At 57.4% G+C, this 12,117-nt stretch overlaps 1 protein-coding gene across 1 annotated transcript; it reads right to left on the bottom strand.

The window, feature by feature from the left end:
- Positions 1-9,273: 9,273 nt before the first annotated feature.
- Positions 9,274-11,139, bottom strand: IL13 (interleukin 13). The gene is made up of 4 exons (XM_040976529.1): positions 10,997-11,139; positions 10,122-10,175; positions 9,889-9,993; positions 9,274-9,618 (listed from the first exon to the last, which is right to left on the bottom strand). Exons 1-4 carry the CDS (start codon positions 11,123-11,125, stop codon positions 9,502-9,504), a joined length of 405 nt encoding a protein of 134 aa, XP_040832463.1. The 5' UTR covers positions 11,126-11,139; the 3' UTR covers positions 9,274-9,501.
- Between the last annotated feature and the right edge of the window lie 978 nt (positions 11,140-12,117).

The following is a 12,117-nucleotide window of genomic DNA, read 5'->3' as shown; positions in this document are numbered from 1 at the left end:
AGGCCGAAGGGCCATCTGCCTTCCTTCCACTCCCCCATGCTTGGCTTCTAACCTTCTCTTCACTCAACCACAGAATCACCTGGAAATGTTTGGACTGAGAGCTTTTCCCCCCTTTTATTATTTTTTTACTTGACAAATAATATGTACCTACTTATGGTGCTTTAAGTACATATGTCTAAGTATATAAGTACTTCTATATGTTAATGTTTTTAAAGTGGTAGACAGTGTGGAGTTGCTAGATCAAGCTTTAGTTACCTTGATTTTCATGACCATATTGTCTGACTTGTGATAAGGACAGTCAGAACTTCGCCCTCAGGGTTTGTGAGTGTGGGGGACCAGTTCCAGCTGCCGTCACCATGTCACTCAACACAACCCCCAAACTCCTCTCCCTGGCATTGGAGAGTTTGGGACCAGCATCTCCCCATGCCCTGCAACCTCCACCCTGCTCTCTGCTTCCATGGGTGTGACGGATTTGTAGTCCCCACAGATAGGGTATTTCCCAAAGATTGTGGGAAAAGCGGAATGAGCTGCTGATGTGCGTCTCCCACAGACTTTCTGCTTGGCCTCACATGTGCCCTCACACGTGTTGGCCTCTCTGAGCCTGACCCCAGCTCCCCGATACTGTGGCAGCTCAGACTCCCTTCTTTCTCAAGGCTGCATAGTATTCCCCCGTGTACATCCAGCCTCGGCGGGAGCCCACCTCTTCCCCCGGAGCTGTGTAGCGAGGCTGCCAGACTCAGCAGGCACTTCTGACAGCCGGGGCTGAACCATGCCCTGCAGGGAGGGCCCCAGCCGCAGCTCAGGGGTCCCCAGGCTGCAACGTTGGATGCTCACACTGCCCCCTCAGCCTCGGTAATTTGCTGTCATAACTCAGGAAAGAGCCCGAGTGAGGTCACAGTCATTTGACAGCAGATATGCAAATGAAGACCAACCCCAAGAGGAAACACCCAGGGTAGGGGCCAGGCAGATCGTCTTTCCACAGACCCCAAGTATGCCATACACTCAGCTCCTAGCCTGACGGGCAGCTGGTCCCGTAGCCAAGGAGATCTGCTGTGTTCCTGGACTGGGTTATAGATGTGTGAATAGCTGAATGAACCACTGGCCACCCAGCTGGACTCGTTCTCCAGGCTGGTGCCACAGTAGTTCAGTGGCATGGCTGGACCCTCTCTGTTACCCCATCTCACTGCACCCCAGAACACTAGCAGAAGCCATCAAGGCTCTCTGCCTCCCAGGAACTTGCGAAAGAAATTTCCAAAGACATTCCCAGAGTTTTAGCCCATTGGACCCTTTAGAGTCAAAACACCGGCCAGCTCTGTGTGGGGGAAGTTGGTTCTTTCCTACGGACAGACTTGGTGGGCTTCGTATCAGGCCAAGCTGAGGGTCCCAAGGCTGCAGGCAGAGCAGGGGTGGGCTGTGGAGTGGCCAACCAGCTTGGTGCCCCACTGGAAGGTCTGGAGGGAGGCAGATGCTGGGGAGAGATGGAACAAGGTAGAGTCTGCAGTGTCCTGGTAGCAGCTGCTGGTATGTTTGACAGATGTTTGTCCAAGATGTCATGTGGGCTTAAGGCTGTGCAGGTCAAGCTGGGAAACCAGGAACAGAATGTGTAGGCCTCTGGTTCAAAAGCAGGGACCAGAGGTTATCTTGTTCCTTCCAACAGGTTGATCAGGCCAGGGGGAAAAGGACAGTTTTCTAAATGTCAGAAAGTGACTGAGGAAGGGGGCCAGAGAGAGATGGGTCATTCTGCCCTGCAGTGGCAGTTTCTGGGGTTGCTGTTTTGCACTGTCCCATAGCAGAGCCCCAAGCTGACCAGAATACCAGGCAGTGCCTGGGCAGGAACCCAACCTACATCCATCCATTCATCCTGTTTCTAGGCCCTATCACCGTCAACAGAAAAGTCATTCATCGGCTCTGTGCTGTGGACAGGTCAGGAACTCTTTGCAGTCTTGATTTATTTGTGAAATGGGGATCATGACAGGATTCTTGTGAAGAAACAGAGGAAGATTCTAGGAAAGCACTCAGTATGTGTCACACCCCAGGGATCGGTTACCACTGGAGCAGGGGATGCCAGGGGAGGGCTCCAGGCCAGGCCTAGCTGCTCAGGCTCTCTCCACCCTGGGGGGCTTGGGAAGGTAGGGGTGGTCCATGCACCTGTGTCGTGAGGTAGCTATGAGGAGTACGTTTTACAGTACTTAGGATACACCTGCTGCAGCCCTGTCACTATCGCGATTGTTACTGTTATTGACTGTATCTTAGCTTGGGCACATGGCTATGGTTCTTAATTTCCCGAGCACATCCTAGACGAGGCAGGGCTACAGAGGTTTTATCAGCTGGCTGGTGAGGGACAGGCCTGCTTGCTTCCGGTCAGTCACAGCCAGTTGCTACACAGCAGCTGTCAGACCTCCATCTCCAGATCTGTGGGCAGGAAACAGACCCTGCTGTGGTTATTTCCACAAGAAAGGACTTGATGCAGGAAAGCAGGTGCTCATTAAACAGAGAGAACAGGACGATCGGGCTCTGGGTGGCCCGATCAGGGCACTCCTGGACAGACCCCTGGGAGAAGGCCTGCCTCCGTGGCTGCCTCTGGCGTTTCAGCTGCAAGCTGGGGTGCCCAGAGCTGTTCCCCAACACCCACCAGAGGGCTGCAGCAGAGCACCCTTCTGTGGACCCGCAGCCCAAGGAACATGGAGACAGCACCAGCCTCCCTGCCCAGGTGTCGCCACCATCCTGCTGTGTCCCGCATATGCCCTGCCCAGAATCCTCACTCCCCATGGCCAGTAGCCTCCTAGTGCTACCTATGCCCTCTGCAAGGGGGAGGTGGGGCGGCATGAAGAGACATTTAAGCAGAGACTGGGCCAGGCAGGTTTCTTTGAGGAGTACAGGCTGGAGAGTGGGGACAGGGCACTGTGTGTTGGGGCTTGAGGCCAGGGATTTACTGGGACCATGGTGGAACTCAGGAACTTGGGGAGTCTGGCAGGGGCATGGACAAGGAAACCTGAGAATTGTGCACTGGTCCTAGGAGCAGGGAAGCTGTGTGGATTGAGTGGGACTGGAGAGGGGAGCTGGGGTTTCAGAGCCCCTGGGCAGCCGTCGAGTGACCAGATTAGGACCATGTGCCCTGGACTCGACAGCCTCAGCTCGTTCCCAGGGCCAGCTCTGCCATGTCCTCTCCCGGTGACACGGGGTAAGGCAGCCTGTCCAGCTTTCTCCCTGAGGTGCAGCTCATTGTGGAAGTGTAGGTCAAATAGGCAGCCTCTGGTGTGGTGCCTGGCAGGCTCACAGTAAACCCTTGAGAACCTGTCTGCTGTCATTGCCATCATGCTTACTGCTGGCTGAGCTGTCTCACCTGGCTCCCCGGGCCTGCCTTGGGGGCGGCCACTCACAGAGATGGCCTGGGGAGGAAAGAGGGTGACCGAAGTGGCCACTGCTCAGTTCCGGCTCCAAGCATACAGAATGACTGAGCCATGGGGGAACATTCAGTGCCAGGGAACATAGGAAGAAAGGGGCCAGGGATGGGTGCTGTGCAGAGCAGAAAGAAGTGGGACCTGCAGTGGGTGGGAAGTGCTGGGTGTGGGCTCAGCCCAGGGCACCTGTCACACACATATGCAACTGCCCCAAAGTCCACCTTTGCATAGGGCTCAGGAGCTGAGGGAGGGGCAGAGAGATGAAGCAGGATCAGCTCTGAACCACTAGTTGTTGATGGAGGTACCTGGGGGATACCGTTTTTGTGTGTTTGAAATGGTTTGTACTAAGAGGTCAGAAGATTGTATATGAAGACCCAATTTCCATATATATGTTTGGTATTTATATGTGATGTTCACATATATGTCAATCTTGTATATTTGTGTGACTAATATGAAGAATAGACATATCTGTAATTACATGATAGGAATATGTAGAATGCATGTGCACACACACACATGCCCAGCATGCATGCCTGCCTTGCCGCGCCTCATCCTCTTGTCTTCCTCTGCCCCCCAACCTTCACCTCCCACAGCAGCCAGAGGGTCGTGCCGGCACCTCCGTCACACGGCATCCTTTGTCTCACCTCTGGAGGGAGAAGGGCCTGTGCTGCACTGTGCATCCTTCTTGGCTCCAGCCACATGGGCTCCCACAAATGCCAGGAAGAGCATGCTCCACTCTCTGCAAGCCTCCTCCCTCCATCCCTGCTCTCACCTGATCTCCGCTTGCAGCCCAGCAGCCCTTGCTGGCCCCTCTCCTCCATGGCACGTGGGGCCCTGAGGTGCCGCATGATCCAGGCTTGTTGGTTCTGCTTCGTGCTGCACGCGCCCTGCGTTTGTTCCCTGTGGATCCACAGCACGTGGACAGTGTCTGGCTCCCCGTTTCCTTCCTTGTCCCTTGGTGTCGAGGATCGTGGGGTACCAAACTGTGGACCCCTTGTATAAAATAGCATAGTACTTGCATATAAGCTCAATCTCCCCTATACTTCATCATTAAAAATTTTTAAACTTATTTTGAGAAGCAAGGAGAGTGCCCCAGGAGACTTACTCCTGGGAAGGCCTGCAGCTGGACCAGGCTGGGAAGAAGCTAGGAGCCCAGGACGCACCCCAAGTCTCCCAGGTATTTGAACCATCAATACTTTTGCCTGAGCCAAAGCCAGCTCTTTCATATACTTTAAGTCATGTCTGGATGACTGGTAACACTGAGTGTAAGGTCAGTCCTGTGTAAATTGCTGTTTGGCTAAATTACATAGGGAATAATGGTAGGAAAAGTAACTGCACAAGTTCAGCTTAGGTGCAATTTTAAATGTATCTGTTTTCTTTGTCTGGTTGGCTGGCTCCCCAAAGGCAGAACTCACAGACGTCCTGTACCTGCTGAGTGCCTCAGCATGGCTCCAGTTCACAGAGGGCTGGCTGCCCCTCAGCCTGAGTGATAGCAGTGGAAGTGGGGGACACAACTGGGGCTGAATCAGGGCTGTGTAACCCTGGCACCTTTGTCACCACCCCTTCTCTCCCAGGCTGTACTTTCTGCCTCTGTCTCGGGGCACAGAGAATGGCAAGAGGTGGGAACCAGGGTCGCAGGGTATGTGGGGTAGGGGAGACACAGTGGCAGTGGGAGGAGCCTTTCCCCAGGAGATCCAAGAGCTAATTGTGGGTGCACCAGAACCCTCCACCTGCCCCCGGAGTATGTTTTTATTTTTTTTAAAGATTAATTCATTTATTCAAAAGTCAGAATTGGCAGAGGATCTTCCATCTGCAGGTAGATGTGACCATCACCCAAGATAATCACAGTGGCTGGAGCTGGGCTGGGTCTGACAGGAGCCAGGAACCTGGAGCTTCTTCCAGGTCTCCTGTAAGGCACTTGTGCCATCCGTCGCTGCTTTCCCAGGCAAGTCAGGAGGGAGCCAAACTGGAAGTGGAACAGTCAGGTCTTGAACTGGCATCCAGGTGGGAGGTTTAACGTGCTGCACCTGAGCACCAGCCCTTGTGCCCGGGGCATTGGTGTCTCCTCAGCCTCAGAGCTGGACCGCAGTGTCCATCCTAGTCAAGCCACATGAAGACCCCAGTACAGTCAGTCCTTCCCCCTCGCCACCATTGTGAACCCTGAGGGGCCCAAGAAGAGCTGGCCTGTGCCAGGGCAGTGAGGGGCAAGGCCTCTTGCCCAGGCCTCTGCAGGCCCCCATCTTCTGCCTGGGGCCTGTGCCGCACTTGTAGGCTCCTTCACCAACCCCACCATCAGCCCCCACCATGGGCCAGACACTAACTCGGGTTCTTTTCGCTTTTTACAAAAGTATGTGTTTGTCTTGCAGTGGGAATGAATGCATGCTCATTGTAGAAACCATGGCAAGCGGGGGGTGCATCTGTGACAAGTTGCCTTTTCTGGCCTGGTGTCCCTGCAGCTCCCCCCGGGCAGGCCCTGGGCCGGGAAAGGGCCTCTGGGCAGCGGGGCATCCAGCACCCTGAGGCCCAGGCCTCCTTCCCCACCGGGGTTTCGGGAAGAGCTGTCACCATTCGGAGAGCAGAGCTGACGAGAGTTGCTAAATTTAATTGTGTTGCCTGCGTCACCTGTGGCCGCGCCGCTGCGTCTGCCCCACAGCACAGGGCTGGGGGCGTTGGCGAGCCTCTCTGAGAGTCACTTTCCACAGAGAAGGCCTGTGAGGGAAGGGGCAGAACAACAGAAAGTGAGGTCGTAAGTAGAAAATCGCTTCTGGGATTTCGAATGGCTTCGTCACGGGGCCCTCCCTTGCTGAGAAATCAGTTGATCTGGGAGAGTCGTTGCACACCATTTGCCTGCTGCCTTTGGGTGGAGCCGAGAAATGAATGAAGACAGGCAGAGCCTGTGACTGTTGGATCGGAGCAGGAGAACACCGGAGGGTGGGAGGTGGCCAGGACACAGCCCCCGGTCCTACCAGCTGCGGGCACCTCTTGGACCCAGCCAGGCTGCCCAGATGGCAGTGCCAGCTGCCTTAGAGGGCACGGCAAGGGACTGACTCAGCCCAGAGGGGATGGGCTCAGCTCAGTGGCTGGCCACCCTTGGCTGGCTTTGTGGAGACTGAGCTAAGCTGGAGCAATGCCAGCCCGTCACAGGGAAGACATACAGGCCTGTCTCCCATCCCAGCTCCGCCTTCTCCCAAGCAGCTCAGGGGCCGGCCTAGGAGAACCCCCAAGTGACCTGGGCTGTCTGCAGACACCTTCTCAGAGCTGCAGCCGCCTGCGCGTGGTGCCAAGTGCACCGGAAACCCGTGCGTCTCTCGCTTCTCACTTAAGCCGCAGTCCCTCTTGCAGCAAAGCCACCCCCGGGGCCCCACGACCAGCACGGCTCTCCCATCACCGGGCACTCTAGTCCCTTGCTAACCAGCCCTCTGCCTCCGGCTCCTGCGTGGGGCCTGCCTCGTGCAGGAAAGAAGGCAGCCGTGTGGTTAGAGAAAACTCCCGGCAAATACCCCCGGCTCAGCCCCAGGGAGGCCACGCTGCCAGGGGCAGCGGCTGACGCATCCCTTCTGCTCGGTCTCTGCTCACTCCCTGTCGCCAGCAGAGGCAGCCTGGCTCCCCACGCGGCGCCTGTGACCGCAGGGACCCTGCTCGGGGGACTTGGTCGGCCACCTTGTTGGCAGGCAGCGACCGCGGCTGCCTTGCGTGCTTGCGGCCGAGGATGTGGTGAGCGGCCGCCCCCTAGCGGTAGGGCCTGGGACAGCCTGTGGGCTGGTGTGGCTGTGGGTGGCTGCAGGACTGGCTCCCAAGGGAGCGCCCCCACCCGCTCCACCCACGGGCACCCTCCCCTCGCCTCAGCTCCGGAGGCGGGCCCCAGGAGGTGCCCGAGGAGGCTCTCCACCTTGGTATTGGATGGGCAGGCCAGCTCATTGGTTAGGCAGGCTGAACTCCGTTTAAAGATGATGCAGAGCCTGGCATTTGGCCTAGCAGTTGAGGATGCCTGTGTGCCAAGTGCCAGTGCCTGGGCTCGGTACCCTGCCTGCCAGCGTGGACCCCGGGAGGCAGAGCCGGCGGCTCTCCATTGCAGGAGAGACCTGGAATCGAGTTGCCAGCTCCACTGTGGGTATTTGGGGAGCGAACTAGTCTATGAGAGCATGTGCACCCTGTCTCTGTGCTTTTCAAATGACAGTAGTGGTGGGCGCGTCACTAAGTTCTTAAAAAGCATCATTGCTCTTCCATAAGTATCCTTCTAGCCTTGAACTCCTAGAGTCCTGAGTCCTGTGGCCAGGATGGACGCTGACTCTTCTGCCCCAGCAGGCAGCCCCTGCTCACCTCCAGAGAGTGGGCCTCACTCCTGCAGACTCTGCATTTAAAAAAAAAAAATTCCTCTCATGCTAAACCTGGTATGTGTGTCCTGCCAGGCTGACGCAAGCCTGGGGGGCTGCCTGGTACAGTGTCAGGTGGTCACAGCAGATGCAGAGGGGACTTCTCAAATCCTTTGATGACCCTGGCACCCAGAGGCCTATCCTGTCCCCGTCCTGTACAGCCTGTGGAGACTCACAGGCCCTAGGCCTGGCACCACTGTCACCCATCCTGCTCCTCCTGGTTTCTCCCCTGGGTGGACGTGAGCAGTCCCTGAGCCATTGCCCACAGTTGGCAGCTGCCCAGTCCTCCGCTGTGGCCTGAGTGACACAGCCGTGAGCCCTGGCTGTCCGCATGGACACCTCGGCATCACTGGGGGTGTCCCAGAGGACACCTGTCTGATGACCCTTGCAGGTACCTTGTCTTTCTGGAACCAGAGATTGAAGGAATGGTGTGCCCAGACCTGCTGGTTCAGCGTTCCCACATCTGGCCAGGCCCCCCCAGGAGATGTGAGCACTGTGATGAGGAGTGGTCTTGCCAGGATCCCAGGCCTTGCCCTCCACTGCACCCTGAGGCACAGGCACCGCCCACCCACCCATGTACCCTGTCCAACACTGAGTGCTCCCATTGAAGGGCTCAGAGCTGCACACGCTCTGTGTCAGAGGCCCAGGAGCCGGCGATGGGTACTCGAAGGGAGCAGTGTGTCCAGCGGGCCAGAGTGCAGGCTTTGAGTTGTAGTGGTTCGGGGGCTCAGGTCTTGGCTTTGCTTCTTCCCAACTGTGTGTGTCCTTAGGTGAACCATCTGCCCCCTCTGAACCTGTTCAGGTAAGAGGGAGATGTGGCAACACGTGTGTGCAGTGCCAGCCTTGCTGGTGATGTGGCCTCTTCCTCCTCCTCTTCACTGTGGGCAGGTGGTGGCCCCCTCAGGCCACATCTTGGTCCCCAGAGCTGGAAGGCGTGTGGCCCAGGTCGCATTCCTCCCTGCCCCTCCCATAGCTAGGCCACCTCCCACAGGGCCCCTCCCAGTTGGGAGACCCCAGTGCCCCAAACCACAGACGAGAGATCCGATCTTTGTCATCCTTTTTATTTCTGGCTTCCAGTTTGAAACAGTGACCCCTCCCCTCCAACCACAGCCCCCTTCCATGTCCGGGCTGCACATCAGTATATGTTACACACTTTGCACTAGCATGCTAAATACTTTAAATACAAGGCAATTCTAGAATAAATTACTCTTTGGGTGCTGGCTGGCAGACGGGAGCGGCTCCCAGGCTCTCTCCTGTCCCTGGCTTTGGCTGAGGCCCAGAGGCCCCAGGACCAGTGAGGTAGCAGAGTTGTGTGCACAGTACATACGAATGGGGCTTTTAGCACTGCAGCCCCAAGTCCCCTGGCAGCACCAGCCTCCCAGTCCCAACCCAACAGACACGTTTAAATAACATACAATAATAAATAAGATGGAGGAGACCAGTCCCTGTGCTATACTGCCCCCAGCCCTGTGGGAACCAGGCCCCTCTCCCAGCCCATGCCTGGCAAGGATGGCACCCTGTGGGATGCCACTGCTCCAAGCAGGGGCGTGGTCCCCTTGTCCCCCTTGCTCAGAGCCTGGGCTGAAGGCAGGCAGCACAGATGAGGTCTAAACTAGGAATTCTTACTGCTCCCTCTCCCTTCCCCTACCCCCTTCCCCAGGGACACCCCGACAGCCAAAAGGCAGATGAAGTGGCAGCTGCTGTGCCTGGGGCTGGCCCCGCACACATCAGTGGTGCTTGTCGAGGGTGGGATAGCGGTACAGGTACTGTAAGTATTTGCGCAGATCATTCACAAACGTGGCCAGCTCCACCTTGGTGTCCCGGGCTTGCAAGCTGGAGACATACTGCAAGTGGAGGGACAGAGAAGCCAGTGTGTCAGTCAGTGCCAGATCTGTCTCTTATAGCCCACACCAGTCCCCAGGGGGTGGGATGACCCAGGTGTGACAGATGTGGAAACAGACCCAGGTAGGAGGTAAGGGCCCTGGAGCCTTGATCCTGAGAAATTCCACCACCACCCACCCCCCCCACCTACCCCCGCTGGCCTGCTGCCACAGTGGACCAAGGCTGGCAGGAGCCAGTAGTGAGTGAGGCTGAGATGCTGGGTAGGGCCTCACCTTGGCCATGGCCTTGTCTGGACAGAGTCCACTCAGCATCCGCTGAGTCTTGTGGATGGCATGGCAGCCGGAGATGTTGATGAGCGAGTCCAGGGCTGCGCAGTACTATGAGAAGACAGAGCTCGGCGTCAGGCCCCGAGGTGGGCAGGGGTGGGGAGCCCAGGTGGCAAGGGCACAGAAGGGCCCTGGAAGTCTGCTGCAGCCCCCACCCCATGGGGTACAAGGGTCCTTACCACGCCGGTCGTGAAGTTGACACTCCACACCATGGTCCCATTGCAGAGCGGGGCCTGAGGAGACAGAGTGATGGTAAGCCCAGTGCTGGTGGGGGTGGAGTTTGGGGAGGCTCCCTCTTGGGCACCCCAGAGCAGCTCTGCTTGCATCTCCCACCCTGTGTAGCCACTGGTAGGGGCAGGGAGGGGAGGACCGTGACACAGCTGTGGTGGGGGCAGCTCAGGCTGCTGTTGAGCAGGACTGATGGGCTGGCAGGTTTGTGGGGGAGGGAGCGTTGGGTACAGTAAACACCCTGGCCTCGGAGGTGGGGGACCTTGCACCAGTAGCAGCAGGGGTACTCTGGCCAGGTCTGGCTTGAACCTGGCACTCAGTCTCACTAAATCTCAGTAAGGCAGGGCATTGTACCTGCTGCTGGAGATGACATGCAGAACGCCCGGTGCAATCCTGGCAGCACGCCCTGCCCACCCTGAACTGTTGCCAGTAAGAACGAGAGCCTACTCCTCAACCCAGTCCCACAATAGAAGGGGCTCAGCCAAGCTATGTGGACAGTGGTCGGGTCACTGGCAAATGCCTGTGGATCCAGGTGTGTGCTGGCCCTTCTCAGCTCCCAGCTCCTTGGCAGAGGCCAAGGAGGGGCTGGTGGTGAGAGGGCAGGCTGGGCCAGGGGACAGTTGGTACCTGATGCTTCTACCAGGCCCCCACAGCTCCCACACTGCTGACACCTGGTGCTTTGCCATGGCTGGGCCTGACTCTAGCCCACGAGGCATCTCCCTGATCCACAAGCACTCAGGATCAGGCCCAGCTTGCTCAAGACTTCTTGATGAGGGCAACCCACCCCACACCCCAGCAGGCAGGACCCTGGCCAGCCTTTGCTCACCTGGTTCTGTGAGATGTTACGCAGCTCCGAAATCAGTTCCCTGAGGTCCGTGGTGGAAGGCACGGGGCCCGGAGATGTGAGGCCGCTGAGGCAGGTGACAGCAATGGCCAGAGTCCACCAGAGCGCCATGGGACCCAGAGCAACACAAGGGGGTCAGGAGCAGATGTGTGAATGGCCCAGCTGAGTGGCTTGTGGTCCTGGTCTCCAGTGGCAGCTTTTATAGGCCTGTTTGTGACGCACCACCACCCTGGTCTCCGCTGTCGGGCATATCTAAAAACCACATCTTTACTCTTTTTTTTTTTTTCTGACTGTGGAAAATCCAGCATGGTATAAAGGAAAGAGTTTGATTTCGCATGGACTTATCATGAAGTCTCCCATGCAGTTTCCACCATTGGGCTGGGCTGGATCCCAGAAGCAGGAGGGCCGGAGCGCTGCCCTGAGCAGTGGCTGCATTCACCTGGGTTTGCTCCTCGGCCATGAGCATGGTGGCACATGACTGCTGCCACTGCTGGTCAGCCATGGACAGGAAGCGATGGAGGAGGGAGGGTTGAGCTATCCAGTGAACTGGGTTCAAAGATCACCAGAGTGACATCTGCTTTGGACACAAGCAGAGCAAGGCAGTGCACAGCTCTCGGCCCACGCGGTACCCTTGTGGGAAGGATTCTGACAGGTGCATTCCCACGTCTCCTTTAGGAACCTGGTGTTAGCATGGTGGCTTGGATGACAGAGCTGACCCCAGGCAGCATGGATCCTTGCCAGGCTGGCTGGCTGAGCCCTGGGGCCAGTGTATAACTTTCTGGCCACCAGAACGGTGCCCCGCCCCCCATTGCCTGTACCCATCAACCTCTGAGGGACCAGCTCCTGCCTTTGGGAGACCCCCTTCACGCTCCCCCCTCCCCCCGCGTAAGGATGGAGGGCTGGGGCAGGGCCAGTCAGGCACAGGGGACAGCTTGCACACTGCTTCCTGCTTTTTCCTCCCTGCCCCAGAATGGCTGACGTTAGGATCTCTCCTACCCACTTCCTCCCCTGTCCAGACCCCGCTCCATGTGCTAAGCCTCCCGCACAGGCTTCCCTAAGGCTCCGCAGGGCAAAGGACACACAGCCCTCACTGCTGCCTTGCC

This window comes from Ochotona curzoniae, unplaced genomic scaffold (assembly GCF_017591425.1).
Source record: "Ochotona curzoniae isolate NIBS_2020 unplaced genomic scaffold, NIBS_Ocur_1.0 contig_1, whole genome shotgun sequence".
Classification (NCBI taxonomy): domain Eukaryota; kingdom Metazoa; phylum Chordata; class Mammalia; order Lagomorpha; family Ochotonidae; genus Ochotona; species Ochotona curzoniae.
Note: the sequence above shows the minus strand (reverse complement) of the source record. Positions and strands in the feature narration are given on the sequence as shown.

Excerpts from the sequence above, each read along its gene's own strand:
- IL13 (XM_040976529.1), bottom strand. The coding sequence starts at position 11,125 with ATGGCGCTCTGGTGGACTCTGGCCATTGCTGTCACCTGCCTCAGCGGC. Across the intron at positions 10,176-10,996 it reads GTAACATCTCACAGAACCAG|GCCCCGCTCTGCAATGGGAC; the intron begins GTGAGCAAAGGC and ends CTGTCTCCTCAG. Across the intron at positions 9,994-10,121 it reads TCAACTTCACGACCGGCGTG|TACTGCGCAGCCCTGGACTC; the intron begins GTAAGGACCCTT and ends GTCTTCTCATAG.